The sequence below is a fragment of the Monodelphis domestica genome, chromosome 2 (assembly GCF_027887165.1).
Source record: "Monodelphis domestica isolate mMonDom1 chromosome 2, mMonDom1.pri, whole genome shotgun sequence".
Taxonomy (NCBI): Eukaryota; Metazoa; Chordata; class Mammalia; order Didelphimorphia; family Didelphidae; genus Monodelphis; species Monodelphis domestica.
Window position 1 is genome coordinate 432050116 of NC_077228.1, and position 27080 is coordinate 432077195.

Here is a 27080-nt window from a genome sequence, read left to right on the forward strand (position 1 = left end):
GCAAGCCTCTGACCTTGTAGTAAAGAAACTGAGGCTTACAGTGTTATGTCACTTGCCCAAGTCACATAGGTGATAAATGGTAGGACTATACATCTGGCCAGCTAGCCAGCATTGGGTCTTCTGATAACTAGAATGAGGTTTCTTCCTCCTATATCATGCTATATCAAGATCCATCTGCTTTTTTTAAGGATAATTAAAAAATAACTTTGAAAGTCAACTATGAAACATTTCAATCAACTCCTCTGCTGTAAAGCAGATATTTAGAATAATGTAACTGCATTTGAGTATTTTAGAGAAGTAAAAACCATGACTAAAAAAAATGAGATTTCCCTACAAAATACCGGCAATAAGTGGGGTATAAATCAGTTGAATGATAACTAATGCCAGAAAGAGGAAAAACAATTTTCAGAAGCTTTCAGAATAGAGAAAACATACAATCCATCATCTTGTTATTGTGTAGATTTAATTTATGCTATCCTAGATCATTAGACACTGAGACATTTAAAAATTGCTTGGGAAGAAGATTCCATAACCCTTCTGGTAAGTCATTAATGCACATATCAACTCTTCCTCTTCCAAATGTGGCTAATTTTCCCTTATTCTATAACTCTGGTAATGAAGAATTACAAGGTTTATCCTTGAATGGAATGATTATTTTGCATTGCAAATATTTGAAATGATCAAGAAAAAAACTAGTAGTTTAGATCCTCCTCCCCAAATTGTGACCTGAAATCCGTATGAAACATTGCAGAGATTAAAAGAATTTTTCCATGTTTATTCAGTGATTCAGTAGATTTCTTTTTAAAAATAACTAGCAGATTGCTATCAGTCCTGAAACCAAGTAAACAGTTAGAGGCCTGTTTCCATTCTTCTTTATTCTGTCCTATAAAAGAGGCAGCAAAATTAAGTTTCCATGAATTCCCTCTTTTTTATCCCTCTCCCATGGAAGAACTGAGCCATACATGGCTTCTTACCCTGAGTTGCTTTATTTTGGCTTGCACATCACACTCTGAAAAGTGTTCAATGTTTGTGAGCTGAAGATCCATCTCTGTTAGCCACACCAAAATGCTATCACGAGCTGTCTCAAACTCTTCACGCTGGCCAATAAAATGCTGAGAAGTAAAGGAAAACAATGTTGATGTGTGGTGTGTGGTAAATTTCTATCTTCTTATTTAAAGCTTCAAGATAAGCAGTTGTTGCTAACTTTTTTGTTTGTTTTTGGTGTCATGGAACATTTTGGCAGTCTGGTGAAATGTATAAAGCCCATTTAAGAATAATGCCTTAAAAGAATAAAATAAGGATTACAAAAAAAACCATCAGACTATGATGATCAGAATATATATATGTATATACATACATATATATATATATATATATATATATATATTTAAGTTCCAAGTTACTCTAGGCCAACAAACAGAAATTTCCCTACCTTTATCCTTCTTGTTCCTTAATCCATCCCAATTCCCTCTAATATGGCAGAGTTAAAGAGGTACATAACACAAACTCCTTTCTGGTGGCTTAGTTCCCTAACTTTGCCCACAGCATCTCCAAGTTAAGAACAAAGCATGAGAAACACCTTGAGTCTGCGTAAGATGGAGGTGACACGCTTTTGTAAATTGTCCCATCTTTGGTTGCCTTCGTGGACCATCTGTTTCAAGCTACAAGCAGAGTCAGTACGATTCTCACGGGCCAAGCGTCTATATTGTTTGTTGATGAGTTCCAGTTGGGTAAGAGTTTCATGGACTTGTCGCTGGAAAGCCTAATATGACAAAACAATGTATGAGTATTATCAAAATGCTACTGGGTGGAAAATGTTCTGTAAGTCTATTGATTTTTCCTCTGATTGTCACAAGTAAGGGGGCAGATTGAATTTTACTATTTAACTAAGAGCAAAGTAAAGGTTGTAAAGAAAATGTGTTTTCATTACCGATAAACTGTTAAGACATTTAATAAATAATTTAAATGACATTTTTTGTTATAGGTGACTGTGGTTTCTTAAAGGCTTTTCTAGTTGAAGGCAAAGTATAGAAAGGGCTAGAAAGACATGGAATCTATGTCTATTTCCCCAGCAATTAATTGAGTTAAGTTTGACAATGCCTATCACCAGAAAACAGGACACAAGATAATGTTTGTTGGTTTTTTCCTGCCACTGAAAATAATCAAATTGTCTAATAATTGCTACATATATTACTAGAGATAATATCCACACTGATAAAATCACAGATCCCTGGAGTATTGAACAAAGTATTAATGCTATACCTTTCAACTTTTACTGAATGTCTTTTCAAAAATGTTTGCTTCATGGAGAAAATTATAGAATATTATCTAAAAATGATACCCTTATGCAGTTTCAAGAATTTAATATCTTATTAGGACTTGAAGAGAAAGAATGGGAAAGCAGGTAATGACAGGGAAAGAAAAGAATATTTCAATAAATAAAAAGGTAATGTAGGACTTTTCTTTGAATAGTTATCATAATTCAATTTCTTTTAGAAAAAAATATAAAAAATAATGGTTGACTGTTTCCTTCTAAAAAATTATAAATAAAATGGAAATTCATTTTGGACAATAACTTTGTTCTTACCAGGAAGCATACATACCAGAAAAATGACCTAATAATCTAGTGAATTAAACATTTTAATATATGATTTTAAAATGCTTGGCATCTGGGGATAGAAAATCAGGCAAAAGAGAAGACTAGAAAACAAACACTTCAACAATTTTGCAACAAATCAGGATGTGATTCAGAAACCACCTCAGTTCTGGAACATTCATGTAAATAAATGAGAGCAAAATGGGCACTTGGAGAAGCCACAGCTATTTAAAAATATCTCTCCATGAATTTATCCATAGATATATGAATTAATTTTAAATTGTGATGAAATTTCAAGATAATAGTTTCTGATAAGTATTCAGTAGTATAGATAGACCATTCTTGTGGCTTTTAAAATATTTTAAATATACCCAGTAATTTTTTCAACCACGGATATTTAATTGCAATTAATTTATATATTCTTTTATGTTTGAAGAATCCTTTTACATATCACACAATATGTTGTCAGACATTCCTTCTAGCCTTTAAAAATGTAAACCTTACTTTAATTATTAGCTTAAGATATTTTAACATTAAACCAAAATATCTAACTTCTGTTCTTCCATGACCAGATAAGAGGAAGTTAATCCAGTAATTAATTAGTGTGAACATTTAAATTTCATGACCACTATTAATGCATCTTGTCTTTTAGGGTTCTGGCAAATTTCTATTCTTTGTCTAATGACCATCCTTCTGAGACTCTTTAATAGTCTTTTATGTGCATTCTCTCTACTGGATTATCCATCCTATATCGATTCATATTTCGTCCTTGCCAAAGAATGGGAAGAAGAATAGAGGATCTGCTACCCTTGAATGGAAAAAGTTATCTGTTTATTCCAGAGAGCAATGATGCTATGTTACTGGTAGGCAACCCCCACATCTCATGGGACCTTCCTACACACTTGACTTCCCTCACCAAAAGGTACTACACATTTTCCATAAGCAAAAATGTATTTCTTTCCTTTTTTTGTTTATTTAACTTTGCAACTGCTTCTCTTTCTTAAGTTAAGCTCCAGAGCTCAAGCATATTTATTTAATTAAATTATTTCAATTGACATGTCACAAAAGCAAGAAATAGTATAGCTACAACTTAAATTACCATTATACTATGGCAGAAACCTACAAAAGGTTTTATCCTTAATGAAAACTGACTACAATGTAACTTTGTATAGTAAGATCTCACAATAATTCCAGGGTTCACATGAGATGGCAAAAAACTTCATAAAGAGCTTGGCATAGTTTTCAAGTAGGAAAGCAAATTTTTTGGGATTTAGTGGTACAGATAGAAATTATTGCATTCATGGGAGAGATTAGGTTTAGGTTAACATCTCACACCCTACACCAACATAAACTCAGAATGGGTGAATGACTTGAACATAAAGAAGGAAATAATAAATAAATTAGGTGAACACAGAATAGTATACTTGTCAGATCTTTGGGAAAGGAAAGATTTTAAGACCAAGCAAGAGTTAGAAAAAATTACAAAATGCAAAATAGATAATTTTGATTACATTAAATTTTAAAAAATTATACAAACAAAACCAGTGAAATCAAAATTAGAAGGAAAGCAACAAATTGGGAAACAATCTTTATAACCAAAATCTCTGACAAAGGTTTAATCACTCAAATTTATAAGGAATTAAATCAATTGTACAAAAAATCAATCCATTCCCTAGTTGATAAATGGGCAAGGGAAATGAATAGGTAATTTTCAGATAAAGAAATCAAAGCTATTAAGAATCACATGAAAAAATGTTCTAAATCTCTTATAATCAGAGAAATGCAAATCAAAACAATTCTGAGGTATTACCTCACAGCTACCAGATTGGCTAACATGACAGCAACAGAAGGTAATGAATGTTGGAGGGGATGTGACAAAATTGGGACATTAATGCATTGCTGGTAGAGTTGTGAATTGATCCAACCATTCTGGAAGGAAATTTTGAACTATGTCCAAAGGGTGCTAAAAGACTGTCTGCCCTTTGATCCAGCCATAGCACTGCTGGGTTTATACCCCAAAGAGATAATAAGGAAAAAAGACATGTACAAGAATATTCATAGCCATGCAATTTGTGGTGGCAAAAAATTGGAAAATGAGAGGATGTCCTTCAATTGGGGAATGGCTGAACAAATTGTAGTATCTGTTGGTGATGGAATACTATTGTGCTCAAAGGAATACTATACTGGAGGAATTCCATGTGAACTAGAACAACCTCCAGGAATTGATGCAGAGTGAAAGGAACAGAACCAGGAGAACATTGTACACAGAGACTGATACACTGTGGTACAATTGAATGTAATGGACTTCTCTATGAGTCGCAATACAATGATCCAAAAGTATTCAGAGGGACATATGAGAAAGAACACTATCCACATTCAGAGGAAGAACTGTAGGAAAAGAAACATAGAAGAAAAACAACCACTTGATCACATTGGTCAGTGGGGTTATGACTGGGAAAGTAGACTCTAAAAGATCACTCTAGTGCAAATATTAATAATAAGGAAATAGGTCTTGATCGATGGTACATTTTAAACCCTGTGGAATTGTGCATCAGATACGGGAGGGGGTTAGGGGGAGTTGAAGGAAAGAACATGAATCTTGTAAACATTAAAAATTATTCTAAATCATCTAATTAAATAAAATTTTTTAAAAAAGAAGAAAAAAGAAATTATTGCATTCACTCAAGGATCCCACAACACTTAATGTGTTAAATTCCCTCTTGGTGTTTTATGTATTTCCTTTCTATACATTCTTATATCTTTATAGGCTTATCTGTTACCTCTGCTCTATTACCTTATGTGCTTCTAAAAGAAAGCAATTTTACTCTTTATGTCTCTCAGACAATAAATATTCAGAGAAATGAAAGCAACAGGATTTAGGTTTATGTTTTTTTTTTAATATCTTGATCAGAGGCAAAAACTTCAATTACAATTGCTTTGAGTCAGATAAATATTTTAAAGTATTTGAAGAGGATCCAAACTTCTTTTCTTTTTTAAAGTATAAATTATTCCTTCATACATTTCCATTAATCTCAAGTGAATAGTGGAAAGATACATGAAATTAAATAATTAAATAATATTCAGCTGTGAAAATGGGAGACAGCTGAGGGCTTTGAAAAGTGGATGTTTCATTAAATAGTGATTGATGGGTTGAGTAATTGGCAACAGATGGAACAAATTATTGAATGATTCTAATTCTTTAAAAATTATTACAATACCCTTGCTTTTTATTTCCATTTTTACCTTAACTTTAATTAAAAAATGCCAAGTACTACCTAAATTTTCTCATAAAAAGTGAATCATGTTAGAAATGTTTGGCTCAAAACAAGGGGAAAAAACCTTTTGTTTTATCTTTGAAAACTTTACAAAAGTATTCCAGCTACAATTAAACAAACAGGGAATTTTATTTGGGATATCTATCTTTATAGCACTGAAAGGTTTCTTAGAAAAATGATGAGGTATTTTCAGAAAGGACATGGAGCCAGCCTTGTTTCTGTCTATTCTTGTTTAATGTTTTCTTAAAATCTTTCTTTAAACAAATACTACAATAAAACATCATGGTTCCCAAATTTGATAACTAGACCAAACAACTTACCAACTTTTATGATTTTTAATAAAAAATGTGTTGTTCACACATACAAGACTGTCAAATAGTACAGGGGAGAGGCTACAAAGCTATCTCACTCAGTTGTATGAATAAACAGTGCATTTAGTGAACAATTTCTGCCCTGGATCAGAGAGGCAACCAGTTGGTTGCTGTAACCGGATAAGCAGATATCAAATTTCAAGCTTTGTAAGTCACCTCAAATTTCTTGAGCTCTTCCTTAGCAACTGTATATAGAACCCCAGAAGAGCTAGGGAAGGCAGCAGTCTTTTCAGAAAGTTTTAACCAATCTTCAAAGCGAGAATAGTCATCCAGAAACTTCTGCCATAATCTCCAGGTCTCTTCAATTCTGTGATGAGGGAAAGAAAAAAAAAGGACCAGAGTTTAATTGTTCAAAACAGTTTTTTTTTTCACACATAAGTATTGTTTGGGAGTAAGACTACAACCAAAGGATTGAGAGCAACTAAATAAGCAACAGTTGTGCCAAACAAGAACTTGCCTTAACCCAAATTTGACCATGGTGAAAATAGACAACTGCTGAGCTAAAATAAAACAGCTGTGTTTTTTCTATGTCCTCGAGCCCTGGATTTGGAATTTACAGAACAGAATAGTGTAAGCAAGAAACATGAGATGAGTCTGAACAAAGAGGCTTATAAAGACAACATCATGGCTACAGTCTATACTTATGCTGATGTTCCAAAGAAATATAAAATAAGATTTGAGGATTTCAGTGCAACACAAGATCAGGCCACCCTTACAAAAATGATATTTTTGCAACCAGATAAATAATCAGTTTTCACGGGCAGAGTTGAGCAGGAAGCACTGAAACTGGGGTTTAGAGTCGTTCCACTCTTTATTCAACACTAATGTTTTTCAATACCTTAAATTTCTAAAATCTAGAATATAAATCATTTTCTAATTTACTGCATTTTCATTGTTAATAACTGAATGTTCCTTTTTAGCAAAGACCTTTTGTCAGTCACATTTTTCCAAATTTAAGTGATCTGTTAAAGAGGCTATAACTTGGCTTGTTGAGGTTATATTCCTTTTTTGCATGCTTATATTACTACTAGACCCATTATAGGGTATAGTAAATTTGAAGTATCAAAAATATTTTCCAGCTTTGAAAGAATTAGGGAATAATGACGCATTTTTATACCAATAAAAGTTTAGTGTGTGTGTAAGACATCTCTTTCTTAAAGTTAAAAACAGCTACTTACTTGAGTCTCCTTTCCATAGACATGGCACAAATATTTCTCCATCGTCTGTCTAGGTTCCGTGTAGCCTGCTGAATGGAGTCACATTCTGTTTCAGTGGCACATGCATCACAGTCATGTAGAAGTACCTCGCACAAATTCAGTACTGATGCCACACCAGTGCTGTGTTTCTCTATGTCTCTTTGAAGTTCCTAGAGGCAAAAGCATCAGGTGTGGTCAAGAATCAAAGGACATGCATGCAAATGAAGCAACTGTCAAAATTTAGTGCTTTTTGTATAACAACTACTCAACAACTCTTGGTAGATTGAGATAATAACTTGTAGCTTAAAAAAATGAGTTCTGCTATGCCCAAAGGGCGACAAAAGAATATCTACCCTTTGACCCAGCCATAGCACTGCTGGGTCTGTACCCCAAAGAGATAATGGACAAAAAGACTTGTACAAAAATATTCATAGCTGCGCTCTTTGTGGTGGCTAAAAACTGGAAAACGAGGGGATGCCCATCAATTGGGGAATGGCTGAACAAACTGTGGTATATGTTGGTGATGGAATACTATTGTGCTAAAAGGAATAATAAAATGGAGAAATTCCATGGAGACTGGAACAACCTCCAGGAAGTGATGCAGAGCGAGAGGAGCAGAACCAGGAGAACATTGTACACAGAGACTAATACACTGTGGTATAATCGAACGTAATGGACTTCTCCATTAGTGGTGGTGTAATGTCCCTGAACAACTTGCAGGGATCCAGGAGAAAAAAAACACCATTCATAAGCAAAGGATAAACTATGGGAGTGGAAACACCGAGGAAAAGCAACTGCCTGAATACAGAGGTTGAGGGGACATGACAGAGGAGAGACTCTAAATGAACACTCTAATGCAAATACTATCAACAAAGCAATGGGTTCAAATCAAGAAAACATCTAATGCCCAGTGGACTTACGCGTCGACTATGGGGGGTGAGGGGGAGGAAAAGAAAATGATCTATGTCTTTAACGAATAATGCTTGGAAATGATCAATAAAATATATTTTAAAAAATGAGTTCTGTTCTTTGGAAATTTTATATGGATCTTGGGACTAAGAACTAGGGGTTAGGTTCTAGAATTCTGAAAGAGCAGCAAGAGAAAGAACACTGAAGTACTTTGATATTTGAGGAATGTACTTTTTAAACTGAGCATTATTGTCTCAATGTGAATGAAAATATAAAGGCTTTTAAAATCCATTTTTAGAACCCAATTAATAGATCCCAGAAAGTTGTAAAGTGAAGAAAAAAAACAGGGACATAGCCTTCTCTAAACTAATTAAATCTTTAATGATTTGTTTTCATATGTAGAATAAACTATGTTCATTTTCACCACTTCTAGGGTCAGATGGTAGAGAACAGAGTACAAACTTTACTTATCTTATTTTTTGAGCCCTTACCTTCTGTCTTAGAATCAATACTGTATATTGGTTATAAGCCAGAAGAGCAGTAATGAGAGTTAAGTGACTTGCCCAGAGTCACAGCTAGAAAGTGTCTGAGACCATATTTGAACACAGCACCACCCATCTTCAGACCTGGCTCTCTATCTACTGAGGCACTTAGCTGCTCCTAGACTATATTTTAGAGATCCAAGTATTTCTGAGAGAAGAGCTTCTGAGTATGATAATTTCTACTATATATGTAAACATATATACACACACAAAGGTAAATATGTGAGTGTGTTCACATATATAATTTTAAAGGCTTAAATAACTTTTAGGGATTGACAGTATAGATAACCATCTACCCTGCAGCTGAATTCAGCTCCGTATATTATCTCCTATATTCAGATTGTGTGCTTACTTTCCTATTTGTAGCACCAGAACTTAGCAGGGTGTTTGACAAAGAGTACCTTAGATGCTTAATAGATGCTTTTTGATTCACCCAAACATAAATGGACTATAGATAAACTACCATAAAGCAAACATAAGTATAAAGACAGTACAGTAGACTAGAGAGACAGATAGATATAAACAGATAGATAGACAGATAGATGTAGGCAGACAGACAGATAGGTAGATAAGACAGAAAGTTAGATAGAGTATATACTTAAGATAGATGCATATAAAGACAGAAAGAGAACAGGGATTCTTAAATATTTTTGTGACTTAAACCTTCCCATAGTTGGATAGAACCTTTGAGCCCCTTCTCAGAAAAATGTTTTCAATGTAAAAAATTAAATGATTAGGAGTATAAATTAAACCAATTATGCTGAAATATATCTCTATTTTCATAAAATGTTCACAGATCCTACGTTAAGAATTCCTCTACTAAATATATAGATGTTTTGACTATGTTAGACAAATCAGCAAGCTTGAGAAGGCAAAAAATTCCAGCTTATAGTTAATTGTCAGAACAAATATAACCCAAGTCCTATGGACCTCTGGAGTAGTAATACAGGAGCAGCAGCTTGTGTCTGCATTAAGCAATAAAATTTACCACCAAATCTGGTAGTAATTATAAGTCAATTTTTTTTCCACATAAGAACTATAAGAGGGGAAATCTCCCTCCTGTCTGCTCACTCATGCAAATTTTGCCCTAAAAAGGGTAGAGAAAAGGCAGAATGAAAGAAAAGGTGTTCCACTATCCTAGCTTACTTAATGACAATATTTTGCTATTTTATTAAAATGATTCACCTCTAGATGTTTTTCATAATTATTTCATTATGATTACATTTCTATTTAGATAATATATTTTCTTTAGGGAAACCAGGGTATTTTAAACATTCATATCTAGTTCAACTCTGCTATGCCCTACCTTATTTAGAATACTCCCATGGAGCTCATCAAAAAGCAGCAGAGCGATAATAAGGAAAAAGACTTGTACAAGAATATTCATAGCTGTGCAATTTGTGGTGGCCAAAAATTGGAAAATGAGGGGATGCCCTCCAATTGGGGAATGGCTGAATAAATTGTGGTATATGTTGGTAATGGAATGCTATTTTGCTCAAAGGAATAATAAACTGGAGGAATTCCATGTGAACTGGAAAGACCTCTAGGGATTGATGCAGAATAAAAGGAGCAGAACAAGGAGAACATTGTATACAGAGACAGATACACTGTGGTACAATAAAATGTAATGGACTTCTCTACTAGAAGCAATGCAATGATCCAGAACTATTCGGAGGGACTTATGAGAAAGAATGCTGTCCACATCCAGAGGAAGAACTGTGGTAGTAGAAACACAGAAGAATAGCAACTGCTTGATCACATGGGTTGATGGGGCTATGACTGGGAAAGTAGACTCTAAAAGATCACCCTAGTGCAAATATTAATAATATGGAAGTAGGTCTTGATCAATGACACATGTTAAACCCTGTGGAATTGTGTGTCAGATACAGGGGTGGGGTGGGGAGAGTGGAGGGAAAGAACATGAGTCCTGTAACCATGGAAAAATATTCTAAATCATCTCATTAAATAAAAGAAAATAAGGCAGCAGGGCATAATGATTTAAAAGCTAGCTTTGAAATCAAAAGTAAATAGGTTCAAAACTCCTTTCAGACATATTGGCTATGTGACCTCGATCAAGTCACTTAACTTCTTATGCAACCTCTAAAATTATAAATTGCTGAGCTTTTGCTTGCATGTGAGTAGACAAAGTCTTCTCCATGCTAATAATAATCACAAGTTTAGTTTAAAAAAACGTATACTGTGCTAGATAGATTCACTATACATATCTTTATGGAGAATATTAAGAGAATATTAAGAAATGCTAAATACTATGAAATAGCAAGACATACTTTCCAGATATTTATATAAAGATCACAGAATCATATAATTTGAGAGTTAAAGGGGATTTAAGAGAATCCCTATATTATGACATACACAGCAAATGATTGTCCAGTCTCTATTTAAAACCCTTTAAGGAGAGGGAACCTATGGCATCTTGAGATAATCTGTTCCATTTCTAGGCAGCTCTGATTGTTTGGAAGTTCTTGGCATGGAACCTAACTTGGTCTCTTTGCATACTCCCATAGTTCTGTCATTGAGCCCAAACAAACAAAAAAATCTAATCCCTGCTGTTATGTCAGCCTTTCAAATACTTGAAGATGGAGATCATGAGACTCATGAGTCTTCTCCAGTCTAAACACACCCTCTTACTTTAACTAATCCTCATATGACATGAACTTCATTCATCTATTTGCCTTTTCTTATGACACCTTGTAGCTCATCAATATCCTTCTCTGATCATGGCACTCAGAACTAAATAAAATACTATAGATGAGTTCTGATAAGGGGAGAAGAAAGTGGAACTATTATCTCCCTCCTCCTGGAAGCTATTTTTTTCTCTTAATGAGAAAAAATTTCTCTTTAGTTTTTTAGTGGTCCCAGCACACTGTTGACTCATAGTGAATTTGTTCTTTCAGTCTACTAATGTGCCCAAAATGCTTTTCAAAACTGCTGCCTAACCAAGACATCAATTTCATACGTGTGAAGTAGAACTTTTTTTTTTACCCAATGTCATGACTTCATATTTATCCCTACTGAATTTAATCTTATTGGACTCCTTTTGGATTCTAATTTTTTGATCTATCATAATATGATAGATATTATATTATCTATCACACACAGCTTTGTGTCATTGACAAACTGAATGAGTATGACATCTATACCTTTATCCAAGTTCTTGATAAAAATATTCAAGAGCACAGTGCCAAACACAGATCCCTGAGGTATTCTACTAGAGACCTCCTGCCATGATGAACTGTATAATTATTTATTACTCTTTGAGTTTGTCCTTTCAAGCATTTTGGAGTCCATCTAATTGTGTAATCCATATCTAGCCATCTTCTCTCCAAGAATCATATGAGAAACTTTATCAAAAGCTTTGCTAGAATCTAAGATAATTATATCTACTGAATTCTCATCTATCAATTTGGCAATCTTTTTGAAAAAAGGAAATGAATTTAATATCTAACATGACCTATTTTTGATGAATGCATGCTAGCTTTTTGTTAATCACTGTTTTTTTTTTTTCCGATGTCTGCTGTTGCTTCAATGATTCATGCTAGAATTTTCTCAGGCACTTCTGTGTGTCAAGCTACTGTGGCCTATAACAGTGATGGCAAACCTTATAGAAACTGAGTGCCCAAATTACAACCTTCACTCTGCATATGTGAGCACTTTCCCTTACCCCAGACAGGTGATAAAGCACTCCCTAATAAGCACAGCCTAATGGCTGCTAGGCAGAGGGATGGGTGATGTGAAAAATGCCCTTAGGCATATGTGGAGACGAGGAAGGGAGCACACACATGCCATAGGCTTGCCAACACAAGTCTATAATGTACAAATTCTGCTCTTGTCTGTTTTTGGAAAATTAGGACATTTCCCCTTTTCTCTCATTTTGGATGATTTTTCAGCAATCACATATTCTAGTTCTTTCAGGACTCAAAGATGCAGCTTTTGGGGATAGGAGAAAGGAATTCATCAAGGGCAGTAAAGGAATCTTTTACAATCTCTTTACAAATTTTGGCAATCAACTCATTATTAATCATTTTTGTTCTATCATTTCAGGTGTAAAGATCATTCTCATTGGCAAGAAAATTTTTTTTAAAAAAGTGAAATAAGCATATTCCTAGTCATTGATTTGCTTAAAGAGTATGAAATCTAACCCTGACTCTCAGACCAAGAAAATTATATTTTTTTGGCTAAAGCATAAGGAAATTTTTCTCCTTTTTGGGAAGATGACTATATTATTTCTTTTTTCCATGTAAATTAAGTCTCAGAGAATCTAAAACAACATGAAAAATGATTTGTATCCCTAAATTTTAGGCAAACCTGATCCCTAACCAAAACATTTTCCTGCTTTTTCATTCATATAGATATTTTAATATATTAAAACATATTAGTTAAGAATCAATATTTCTTTTTTAATAAAGTGATTCATTATAAAATATCTTAATTATATAATGAGAGGACTTCAACAAAATCAACAGGTTCAATGAATATCTATCAAAGCACCATTGCATGTAGAACACTGTACAAGGTGTTGGGTGTCATGAATTTTAGATAAAATTTAATCCCTGATTTTGAGGAGTTTATGATTTCCTGGGGAATGCAACATAAACTATAAGATATAACTTTATGTGGTAGAGACAAATAACAGTGATATATTCACATAATGGTTTAAGTGCTTTCCCATTATAACTCCATGATGCATATATAAGTAGAAAGATGACTAAACTTGGCATCCATCATAGGAGTCAGAAGGCAGAGGCTTATGTGAGATTTCTGAAATTTATAATATGTGTGTCCATAGATACATTATTTAATTTCCCAGGCATCAGCCTCTACAACTGTAAAATAGTTATAACAATACTTCTAGGATATACTTCGTAATTGTAGTTGGAAGAAAGTATTTTGAAAACCTTAAAGAGCTAAATAAATATGCATTATTAGCATTACAAATATTCTTCTTTGACAGATAAGGAAACTGACTCTTGCCTAGGCATTTGGGAAAATTCTTCCAAGTATTAATCAGTGTTACTACAGAGGCTTCAGTAATGTATATGTAGGGAAAAAAGAAATTGTGTATCACTTCTAAGACACATTTTCTCTGTTATAGCTTAATGGCATATTTGGAGCATCAATGGGTTGAGTGAGCAAGGAGGCATGTTTGATAACATTTTCCCAAAATGACAAGTAATACTCCTCATATTTTTCCCATTATGGCATGTTGATAAAAGAGACAGTTATGGTTCTATTTGCAAAATTGTACCCAGATTTGATTATATTCCAATATAGTTACATTCTAGATAGAGGCATTGTAAAGATGAAACTCATCTGATCATTTAGTTACTCTATGGTAACAATCTTATTCCTTATTCTGAATCCTTACTGCTTTTTCCAGTGGTTGAGAAGAAACCCAGTGAAGTGTTTTCACTGGCCTCTGACCCAATGATAATAGTATGAATTTTAAAAAGTCTAATGTGGAACTATACTGAAGAGCCCCAGATATGACTTTTTTGGACCTCAGTTTCCTCACTTAAAAAAAAATGTTGCTAGATTAAGGTCGTTTTCTAGTTTTAAATCCTATGAATCAGTCAGGTAGTATAGTGAATACGGTGTTTAACATGGATTTAGGAAGTTAAGTCTTGAATTTGATCCTTTCTTTAGATACTTATTAGTGGTATGACGCTTGGTAGGTCATCTAACCACTTTCCATCTCGATGTCTTGATCTAGAAAATGAGAATAATAATAGCACCTATCTCACAGGGTTGTTGGGAGAATTAAGTAAGATAATGAGTGTAAAGTGGTTTGCAAACTTTTAAGCACTCTATAAAAGTTAGTCATTATTATTATTGTTATATTATATAGGAATAGTTTTTCTTGTTTAAAAGGATTCTGGAGAGTATGTGGCAGTTAGGTGACTCAGTGGATTGGAGAGCCAGACCTGGAGTCAGGAAGTCTTAGGTTCAAATTTGACCTCAGACAATTCCTAGCTATGTGAGATCTTGGGTAAGTCACATAACCCTCATTGCCTAGCTCTTACTACTCTTCTGCCTTGGAACCAATACACAGTATTGATTCTAAGATTGAAGTTAAAGGCTTACCAAAAAAAAAAAAAGATTCCTGGAAAAATCAAGAAAATAAATTATTTTTTCGAATGAGATCTGTCCATAAAGTCCTTTGGTGAATACCAGACTTATTCTAGACCAAGGTAAAGCCACAACTTTGGTAAAGTCTTTTTTGCTCTTTGATATTCCACGTATACTAAAATCTTATATTAACATCTATAATCTTACAGGTAATATAATGATATAATGTGCCAGGAACTTTTTCTTTTATCATCATTAACTAGAATCATTATATAATGCCATTCTTATTACATTAAACAAAGTAACTAAATGATAAACAATTATTTCTAAAGCAGAAATAGGGAAAAGGTAACAGAGATAGTCTTTTAAAGAGACATATTCTTATTCATTGGTAAATATTTTAAGCTATACCTTTGAGACTGGAAGCCTTGGGTTCAAATATGGCCTCAGATACTTCCTATTTGTGTGATCCTGGGCAAGTCACTTACTCTCAAGTTCCTATCCCTCACTGCCCCTCTGCTTTAGAACCAATACATAGTATTGATTCTAAGACAGAACATAATGATTATTAAAGAAAAAATTGAGTGAGTATTAAGATTCCAAGAATTGATATACATATTTCATAAAATAACAAACTTCTATTGAGTAATACTGAAAATCAACTTTATCTTCCTTCATTTATTATTTGCATGATTCATCCTTATTTTAGTGTTAAATGCCAGTTTGCTACTGTGTTTATTAGTTACATATCATAACAACGTAAGGTCACAGAGTTAGAGCCAGAAGAAATTTCAAAGACCACCAAGTCCAAACCTCTCATTTTGTGTGGAAAACCCCCCTGAGGCACAGAAAGGTTAAGTGATTTGCCTAAGGTCATGTAGCTGGTAAGGATCTAAAGCAGAGTTTGAACCTAAATCTTCCTTACTCCAAGTCCAGTAACCCTTCCATTATACAAGGTTCTCTTTAAGAAAGTACCTGGTAGCTCTAAATATATTTCATGCAAAAAATTTAAAAATAATCAAATTCACTTTTAGCAACTCCAGCTATTAGAATTTCAGAACATTTTGATTTTTTAAGTTTTCTCCAAAATCTGAAAGGAGTAGAAAGATATATTTAACATTTTTTTAAGTGGGAAGTAGAATCTAAAAACAAATAAAGCAAATATCCTTTTGAATGGTTCATGGCAGACATACCTCGCATATCACTGGGAAGAAATTCATGGGAGGCACTCTGAAGCTCCAGGGACAAAGACAATTAAAAGTAAACCAATGATGCTACTAGTGCATTGTGTCTATGAAACACCTTCTCTGCTCTGCAATGGCAGGAACGTTGATTGCTCAAATATTCACTTTTTTGTGATCTCTCGGTGGCATGCTCCCAATGCCAAGGAGGCTGACCATTTCAGAGAAAAAACAACCAACTTTTTTGGTTCTCTTTAAATTTGTTTTACCTGCTGCTCATTAAGCTTCTTCTGTATTTCCTCAGAGTCACAAGAGTTGTAAACGATTGGCTTAGCCAGCTCTGATTCAATATGTGCAAGCCAGGATCTGAGGCTGCTCATGTTCTTATCCAATTGCTGCACAGCCACCAGGGTCTCCTTGAGCTTTTTCACCCTATTGGAAGAGAAAGAAGAGGATTGTATTTCATTAAAAGGCTCTACTTAGATATCACTTTCATATAGCCATAAACAAAATTGTTACTATGTTAACTAAAGGAGATCTGATAATTAAGTATTTCTTACATCCAAATTTGGCCCCTTCACCCCCTGCATCATCTCTCCCACAGCCAAATTTCAAAGCAAAATTGCACTAATCCAGAGAACATCATAACGGCATTTTACTTATGATGCATGTTAGACCACAATTTGATACTCATACTTGAGTGTCACAAAATAGGATTACATATTTAAACACCACTTCACATATTATAATACAACTAGTCCAAAACCAAAAGTTCCAATTTAGTGGGACATGTCTCAGCAAGTATTATGACTGAAAAGCTTATTTCAGAGGACGGAAAAAACATAATGTAATGCACCATTGTCAAATCACAGCACACAGTTCAGTTGAACATCTATCAAAGTATTTGACTAATGTGCTTTTTAAATTCAAAGATCACATAATATGTCATTCCATCTACTGTCATTAAATCACATTTAGGACTATTCCAAGAATAGACTAGATAAGAATGAATCAGGACTGGAAAGTTGTAATTTTTTGATGCAAAACTTCTCCATATTATAGTTTCATCCAAATAATATTTTTGGATTTACAAAGCATTTATATATCATTTCTCACATTTGGTCCTCATAAACTTATTAATTATTATTTAACTTTATAGTCATAAGTAGTTGAACTAGAACTTTAGCCCAGGTCTCTTGAATTATCACAACTGATTCATTTGATTCTAACAATCCAAAGTAAGAGTCTAATTCTATAACATTTTTAATTTTGAAAAGTTGACTCCAAATCTGTTTATCTCTTGATCAAATACAACATAGACAGACATCTAACACTTCCAGGACCTTTGTTTTTACTCATTTCCTCAACAGGATAAAAAAAAACATATTTAATGATTTTTAAAAAGCACACCATCTATGTGGTAGATAGCACTGTACCACGCCAGGAACAAAACATTATTTAGAGGCTTATAACTGGAATTCTGGAAACCAGGAGTCCTCAACCTGTCTTTTATAAAGCACAGCCTAGAAATCAAAGCCTTGTTACCCTCCCTAATATTTCCAGGGTAGCAGGTGTCTTCTTAACATGTTGTACATTTCAAGTAATAATAGGAGCATTGCATAGGTAGGAAGGATAGCATATTAGCCATATCACATTCAAGACTTTTTGCTCTCCAAAATTCAAACATAGCATTGGAATAAAGCTGTAGCAGTCACTTGTGAACTTGATTGCCAGGCAAGCTACCTCACTGCACTGGTCTGTAAGCAGCCATCCTTCTGGTTACCCATGAGGCTTGAAAAGAAAAAGCTAATTACCACCAAAAAAACTGGACCTCTGTTATAGCGCTTCCTTGACAAAAAATGAAAATACTCTTTTTAAATTTTCTGGTTATGAGGTAGTTCTCAATTTAATACAAATTTTGTTGTTATAAAAGGATGATAAATAACAAAAAAGCATTATGGCATAGTATATTGAATCATTAAGGTTTAGGATGACCTTTATTCAAGTCCTGCCTCTGGCTATGTGACCCTAAAGAAGTCACTTAACCTCTTGGACTCTAAGTTACAGAACAGCTGCATATCTGTATTGGTAGAGTTTTCTCCCAAGCAGCTACCTCTAACAATTAAATCATAGATCCAGGGAAAAAAAGAATTAAAAAAAAATGGAATATTTCTACATGTTGAAAAAGCTTATATTATGGGCTGGTCTTTTTTTTCTTGGCAAACATTACAAATTTCTATAAATTTCTAAATGTTATGAATATTTAGATTTATTAAAAACCTTATTACAGTTCAAACTAGTTCTAGTAATACATGAAAAATAAACTAACTTCCTGATCTGTTTTCCTTTCAAGGCTCAGAACCTGTTTTATCCAATGTGTTGTGCTTTGTCAAAACAAAACAAAAACCAGACTGATGTCACTGATCTTAATTCATAAAACCATGTGCTTTGAATTGCCTTTCCACCAGAGGCTGGTAGCAATCCATTCATACTTTTGCCTGGCCATCCTTACTGCCGCAGGCACACATTTTTAGGAGAGCTGGCCAAAGTTCAGGGTATAGTATGTGGCCAGGTTACTCTCAGAGAAATGGAGCCCATGGTATTTGCAGAATATGCTAATCAAGTTAACTAGATCGCAACAATCTCATCCCTAAGACATGATTTGAAATAACAAAGCTAATACTTTTGTAAGCTCCAGTCTAAACAATTTCTTTGGGGAAATGATAAATAATACAGGTCAAAAATATAACTGCTGGACAATTTGTATAATGATGACATGGGTTTTTTTTTCTACTCTTCAAATATATTTGGCAGAAATAGCTTATTTAATAATTATTCCCAATTTATCTAGGTTGAAAATATCATTGAAGTATAATTTAGTTTTTGTTTTTTTTTAAACCCTTACCTTCCATCTTGGAGTCAATACTGTGTATTGGCTCCAAGGAAGAAGAGTGGTAAGGGCTAGGCAATAGGGGTCAAGTGACTTGCCCAGGGTCACACAGCTAGGAAGTGTCTGAGGCCAGATTTGAACCTAGGACCTCCCATCTCTAGGCCTGGCTCTCAATCCACTGAGCTACCCAGCTGCCCCCGAAGCATAATTTAGTTTTAACAAATCCAGGAAATGAAAAAAGCTTCCATTCAGATTTATTAATATTCCTACTTTTATTCATTCAATACATATTAGCTGAACATTTACTGCAAGTTAAGCAAAGAACTCACACAAAAAATGAATGTTTGTTATGCTTTTGACTACCCATAGGGTTAAGATTTACTTTGAAGTAAATACAATTTCATTTTTTCAGAGTACATTCAGTACTGGCAGCATATTGTTTTTCCAAGAAGTGGAAATCATAGCTTTGCAGCATGAGTTAACCATGATTCATTCATTCATGAGGGACTTCCCTAAGCAGTTTTATAGGCACAAACTCCAAGAGCTTGGCTTTTCATTATTTCTTGAAAATCTTCCTATTTATGTGTATGCAAGAGTTCATTCATGTTTCTCAGTTTTATTATTTCATTTTGGTGCCAATTATTGATGAAATTCAGTTTGAATGCATGGTGGGTATAAATCTGAAAACCATAAGCACTGTAATTTAAAGAAAAAATTATTAGGTGCCATTTCGCTTGGGAAAAAGCACCAAATTCCAAAACAAGAAAATATGGTTTTAAACTTCAGCTCCACTACATCCTATTCCTACCTGTATGAGCTAAGGTAAGTCCCTTAATTTCTTTGGACATCAGTTTTAGGCATGTGTAAAATGAGCAGGGCTGGACTTGATAACTTCTAAACTTCATTACACTGATACTATGACCTTTGTTTCCTATACTGTTTTATAAAAACTCAAATTTGCTCTTATATTAACATTTAGATTATATGATTCAAAATTTACCCAACTTATAAAACAGTAAATATACAAAGAGAAAAATAAATATTAAAACAATAAAATAAAAATAAACTCTTTAACCTGGTATTTAAAATCCTCCATAAACCAATTCCCATCAATCTTTCCAGTCTTATTTAATATAACTTTTTTTCACACATTTTTCTCTTTAGTAAAACTGGTCTGGGCATGTAGGTGGTATAATAGAGTACCTGGCCTGGTGTGAGGAATATTCATCTTCAAGAGTTAAAATCTGGCATCATTGGGTGTGCTGGTCAAGCCACTTAAACCTATTTCTCTCAGTTTCCTCATCCATAAAATGAGCTGGGAAAGGAAGTGGTAAAACCACTCTTTGCCAAGAAAACCCCAAATATTTTGACTAAAAGTCAGACACAACTGAAAAATGACTGACCAACAACAAAACTGGTCTGATGGCAGAGTCCTCACATATACCTGACATCTCTAGCATCTATGCTTTTGAACCAGTGCTTCTCTCTTTTTTTTAGACAACCTTTTTTTACCCCTGCAAATATAACTTATTATGAATCTTTCCTCACCCTCCCCAAATTATTAGGGAAATTATAAATTATATATAGTTGTAAAAAGAATTTGTTTCTCTGAGAAGTTGCATTGCTTGTGGAAAGTTGTATTGCTCAAGTAGAGTGTAATCTTGAAGACAGGGAGTGTTTTTGTTTTTGTTTTTTGTCTTTGTATCCTTACTGCCTTGCATTGTCTAGCCTGAATTAGGTGTTTAAATAATATTTGATACATTGAACTGAAAGCCAAATTGCATGCAAATTAACTTTGCTCTCTGTAACCAGATATACATCCTCAAAATAATCTATTATTAAATTGATTCTTGATAGCTCTGCTCTCCATAAGAGCTGTTGTCAGTGCACTTGGCATGCATGTCATCAGAGGCATCATGGTATATTGGAAATCCTTGCTAATAGGGTCTGCTAGGGACAAATTCCTCTTTAAAACAAACATTAATAAGAATGAGGTAAATAAAAAAATACATACAGATGTGTTAAAAATATTCTTTCTCTGTGCCCAGTAGAAGCTTGTGTTATTGTTGATGCCATAATACATTCAGTTTTAGGGAGGAAATGTCTTATCACCCTTACTGCAAATTTACTCTGCTTTGAGTTCCCAGGACAGACATTATTTTAAGATAAAGCTAAGTCATACATTTACTTTTTAATTTTTTTTAATAAAGCAAATTATTTCTTAAAATGTCAAAGTGTTTTTACCCTTATATAAGACTAAGAAATCTAGAGGACATTCTTTGTAGTGGCATGCAGGATTACAATCAAAATAGATACTTAGAGACGTCATACAGCTCAGTAAATTTAGCAAGTCTGATAAAACCATAAGCCTCTGGTAGCTTGCTTATAGCTATCCTCTCATAGCCACAAGTATAGCTTGGGGGCTTGACCTTCCTTAGGATACTATTATTAAGTCAGTTCTTCAATCTGCCAACATATCCATATTTAAAAGTATATACATTAATAGCAACATTAATGTTCTTCACTTTTTAAGTGCAAAATTTTGAACTTATTAAGATTTTATCATTTTGAAAAGGAAAAAAATTCCTTCCCCCATTAGTTCATAAATGCAAAAAGGGTATTAAAATACTGTTTCATTATGTTTTGATAATTCAATTTAAAATGTTCTAATTTGAGGTGGTATGTTAAAATAGGGAGGAAAAGGATTTTTAAAGAAACTATGAGATTCAACAAGTTATAGATAAATATTTTATAATGTGACAGGATTATTTAAATCTTTACATTATTTATTCAACTCAAATTTATTAAGAATTTTAAAAAACAGTTTAAAATAGCTGAATATAAGTTTAATGACTTACAAGTTTCATGAACTAATAAAAAATATAAGATGCGACACAAATACTCCCCCTCCAAGTATTCCTTTTTCCTAGTCCCTTTCTCATACCCAGGAAGCATGAATAGATGTGCATATTATAGAGGGAAAATGTTTCTTAACCGTGGGTAAAGTTGGGTTTCACTTTCATCAAGATTCCATGCCTTAAATGGTTTGGGCAGTTTTATGAATCTTTTCTTCATATCCAAGCCTCTCTACAAGAGCCAGACCCATTGCATGCCACATACAGTACTCAGACAACTGCAAGAACTAGTCATAATAAAATCCACTAACATTTATCACTTAGTATTATTTCAATTAGGGATAAACTTTAGGAAAATCTCGCAGATGCCTTTCAGGATTACACCTATGTGGCAATCTCCTCCTGCCAATTATTTCCACTTAAACAACAAAACAATTATGCTAGTGTCTAGCCGGTGTCCTATAAACTATATACAGAACTACGAAAGCTATGCACAATGAAAGAAACTCAAGTAGATTCCTGCCTTGTGACATCGCAGTTACAATCTGGGAGATCTGAATCCACATTGCCGTCTTCTGTCATCCTCACGGTACACAAATCCTGTAACACCACCATGAAAGCTTCCACAGGCAAAAGTAACACCATGCAGACCAAAAGCCTATACAGATTACACGTGTATGATTTTTTTTTCCTTTGCAAATGTGCATAAGTACCAAAAAGTTCAGTGTAGACAAATGTTGGTAGCTTCTGTCTAAAGACATGAGACTGAGCTGTGACAAGTGGTCATGTTTCTAAATAAAACTTACATTCATCAACATGTGCCAGGCTTGATCTCCTGGAATGTAGGCCATGAGTGTAAGGGGAAAAAAAAAAAAGGGCTCAGTATAATCTCCAAGCAGTGGGAGTCTAGGACCCAAAGGAAAGATAGATATGAAAGAGAATGCCTTTAAACCAACCAAAAATGAATTCTTACTTATCCAGAGTTTATTTTTTGTATGTTTTCTATAAATTAGGACAAGTTCTGTGAAATGGGAAGCCACCTAAATACATAGAAAGTAATACAGGAAAATTAGGGCAGACAGAAAGTAGTGTCTGCTTTCCTGCCATGCCCCCCCCCCCCATTGTTTACAACTCCATTGAAAAGGGAGGGGGTGCTGCAGGCAGCACTCCAGAGCTGAGTTGACTGTTAAATTTTCAGTGTGTGCACTTACACCTAGGAAATGGGCAAACCCAACAATTAGGAGTTGATGTATTGTTTAGATGATTGTCTAGACTTAAGGAAGTGGTAGAGAAAATTTCGATAATGTATATTAAACTTAAAAAAGTTTCTTTCATACTTTTTTTTTGAGTGTTGGTTAAATAATTACTGGCAAACCACTGGAGTGGGCCTGGGTCCAAGTTATAGGATGAAGATGCAGGAGGATATGAAGTGAGGAGAAAATACTGGAAAAACTTAAAATGAATGTAGGAATAAAAATAAAGATATTGCTTGATTTTTGCTTGTTCATCTAAAATGTCTCATGCCTTCTGGATGCTTAGACTGGGAAAAACCAGGTCAAAGAATATGACTTGAAAATTGTCATACTTGGAAGGGCTCTAATAATCTAGGGCATTTTAGGATTATAGATCTATGGCTGGGAGGAAACTCAGAGACTATCTATGACAATCTTGTTACTTTACAGATGAGGAAACTGATGCCTTAAAAGAGCTTAGATAATTTGTCCAAGGACATACAAGTTGGTCTACAGCCAGATGGTACAGTGGATAGACTGCTTGGAGTGAAGTGAAGAAGACTCATGTTCTTGAGATCAAATCTGGTCTCAGACACTTACTTAGCTACATAATTCTGGGCAAACCCTGTTTGCCTCAGTTTCCTCATCTATAAAATGAGTTGGAGAAGGAAATGGCAAAATACTACATCATCTTTGCTAAGAAAATCCCAAAAGGGGTCATGAAGAATCACACAGAACTGAAACAACTGAATTAATGCAGATGGTCAGCATCTCCGTAACCTGTGCCTGAATAGTTAGCCAATAAATATTTATCAAATTAGGCACTGTCCTGAATACAGGGAATACAAATATGAAAAAGAAAGCCAGGTATAGTCCATAAGAAACTTATAATGTAAGTAGGGGAACATAACAAAGGGAAGCTGAATTAAAAAGGAGTGAGGAGGATAGAAAGGGATCTATTTTGGTAGGTATCATGCAGCCTTGATTTGTGCTCTCTAGGGCAAAACTAACAACCTATCCTGACTTCTATTTGGTTCATTCATCAAACTATTTATTCAATGAAACTATGTGACTAGCATGGTGAAAAATTCCAAGATATAAGGTCACTGAGGAAAACTGAGAGCTAAATGATGACATATTAAAAATCTAGTTACTATATAAACTTCTTTAAATTACCTCGAAATAAAGAGTAGTTAGGAGGAAATATTCTTAGTAAATACAAAGACTATGTCTGTTTGCAATGAATATTTTCTTGAAAAGTTACATGTAACTGAAATGATTTTTCAATTCATTAAGAGAAATTACTATTTAAGGAAATTCTATTGCAAATTATTTTCCAAAGCAGAGATTTTGAATTTCTTTACAAAAAACTGAAATTCATGTACTAATTTTTTTTAAATTGGATTCTAAGGCAGATTTTAAAAAATTTATATTTTGGTAGATTTTATTACTTCCCTTGCACTTTTCCAATTTCAAAACTCATTTATTTATTTGTTTTATTTCTATTTTCCTGAATTTTTAAGATTTCCATATTTTGCTAATCTTAACTTCAATTCAATCATTTAAAAAATCATGGGATCTGAAAGTTAAAAGAGGTTTCCAGAAGTCATATAGTCTAACTGATACTTTTTTCTTTGCATTTTTGACAAATATTTATAATTTATTGTGATTGTTGCTGAGTCATTTCAATTGTGCCTGATGCTTTGTAATCCCATTTGGGATTTTCTTGGCAAAGACACTGAAATAACTAGTTTTGTTATCTCCTTCTTCTAGCTCATTTGCAGATGTGAAATTGAGGCAAACAAGGATAAGTGACTTCTCCAGAGTCATACAATTAGGTATTATCTGAGGCCAGATTTGAACTCAGGAAGAGGAACCTTCCAGACATCAGGCCCAGTACTCTATCCACTGACATTATGAATTTAATACTGTCACATAAATCTGAATTTTTAATTTTATTATATCTCTTATTTGTATTTTATAGGCTGGAATTATAAGATTTTAAATCTATAATCTATTTCTTAGTTTCATAAGCTCTGATCTTATTTCTTACTTTCATGAAGTCTCTTTTGAGATTCAGCAACTAAAACTCTATGTACAAAACAATTTAAGTTTAGAAGCCAAGAATGAAATAGTATGCTGACATTGTTTAAACAATTCGCTGAAGAATTGCAGAATCACAGATTCAGAACTGGAAGGTACCTTACATGTTATCTATTCCAATCACCTCATCTTACAGATGAGGAAATAGAAGTTCAGATGGATTTTTAACAGTGACCCAAAGAAAACCAGTAAAATGTCAGTAATGGTGTTCAAGCATTCCAGTTGTGGGTGAATGAGAAAATGTCCAAAGTTGAGAAATGGAGTATTTTGTGGAAGAACAGCAAGAAGGCCAATGTTGCTGGATAGAAGAATGCCTAGATGAGATAAAGGTATTCAGACATAAAAATTGGAGGGGGCTAGATTATGAAGGACTTTGAATGCTAAAGAGAATCTTTGTACTTAATCCTAGAGGCAATAGGGAGCCACTGAAGTTTATCAAGTAGGGGAGAGTGACACGGTTGGACCTGCATTTTAGGAAAATAGCTTTAGTTGCTGGATGAAGGATGTTTGGGAGTGGGAAGACACTTGGGCAAACCCACAAACAGGTCACTGCAATAATCCAGGAGCTAAGTGATCATCACCTGCACCAGAGTGGTGGGACTGTCAGAGGAGAGAAGGGGCCATGTTTGAGAGAAGTTGCAAAAATGAAATTGATTGCTCTTGGCAGCAGATTGAAATGGAGAGAAGTGGTGAGAGATCATGAGAAAGGGAGAAAGATGGTAAGTTCAGTTTTTGGATGTGTTGAGTTTATGATGGTTCTATTGGATATCTAGTTCAAGATGTCTGAAAGCTAGTTAGAATTGGAGACTAGAAGGGAAGTTGGAGCAGGATGGGTAGATTTGAGAATTGTCACTAATGATTAATAACTAGGCAAGTCATTTAACCTCTGCCTCAGTTTCTTCATTTATAAAATAGGGAGAGTAAAAACACCCATCTCACCAGTTTATTATAAAGATGAGAATAATATAATGATAAAACATTTCTAAAAAACTTAGCATGGTTTCTGACACAAAGTATGCACTTTTAAATTCTTGTTTCCCCTTTTTTTTTTCCTGAGAAAAAGATCAGCTTTTTCTCAAGGTCTCGGCTTGAACTGGAATCTTGGAGTCCTTAACAAAATCTTTTGCTTTCTCCTTTGAAACTACTGAAATTCTTCTGATACTGTGGTTAGCTTGTTTAGTTAGCTACTTATTCTTTTTCTCTTCTTAAATCAAAAAGGTTTGTACTTCAGGCAATATAGTCAAGCTTGTTTATACTTCATCTTTATTGATTATTTCTGAAACTCAATCAAAAGGGCTTTTTTAACCAGAAGGTTTCTGGCAATAGTCTATATTGTTAATTGAGATGGGAGAAGGTATAATTTCACCTATTAACAAAGACTATATGTAAATAAACTAGAGGGAAGAAACTCCCTTCCAGTTTGTACCTGTATTGCCAGAGTTTTGCTTTGCCTATAGTAAAATATCTCCATTCATTATAACACAGGTTTTCGGACTCAGTCCAATGTTCTTTCCACTATCCATGCTGCCTCCTAGATCTGGATTTTGGTTGCTAGGAGAACTCTTTCAAGTGAATGGATAACAACAAATGCCCTTGAGTCATTAATGTTGGAACTATAGTAATGCAATATGAATAGTGCTTTCAAAGCATTCATAACAGAAATCATGTAAAAGATTAAAATCCTATTTTATAGATTTAGTCCTAGATTTGACAAGTTGGAGGAGAGAATTGTGATAGCTAAAATCAACAAAGTCTAACAAGTTGGAAGAAACTGAACATGCAGAAGCTTGCAACTATAAACAAGCAAACTCCATGTGGCTAAAGATGCTGGAGATACTCTGCA

At 34.0% G+C, this 27080-nt stretch overlaps 1 protein-coding gene across 19 annotated transcripts in view; it reads right to left on the reverse strand.

Annotated features, from left to right (window-relative positions):
- The window catches only part of SYNE1 (spectrin repeat containing nuclear envelope protein 1), a 569990-nt gene that overhangs the window by 33617 nt on the left and 509293 nt on the right, over positions 1 to 27080 (reverse strand). For all 19 annotated transcript variants that reach the window (XM_016428964.2, XM_056818948.1, XM_056818954.1 and 16 more), the window contains 5 exons: positions 16427 to 16589; positions 7421 to 7608; positions 6399 to 6549; positions 1580 to 1762; positions 975 to 1112 (listed from right to left, as the gene is read on the reverse strand). In XM_016428964.2, coding sequence (XP_016284450.1) covers positions 975 to 1112; positions 1580 to 1762; positions 6399 to 6549; positions 7421 to 7608; positions 16427 to 16589 — 823 coding nt within the window. The remainder of the gene's footprint in view (positions 1 to 974; positions 1113 to 1579; positions 1763 to 6398; positions 6550 to 7420; positions 7609 to 16426; positions 16590 to 27080) is intronic.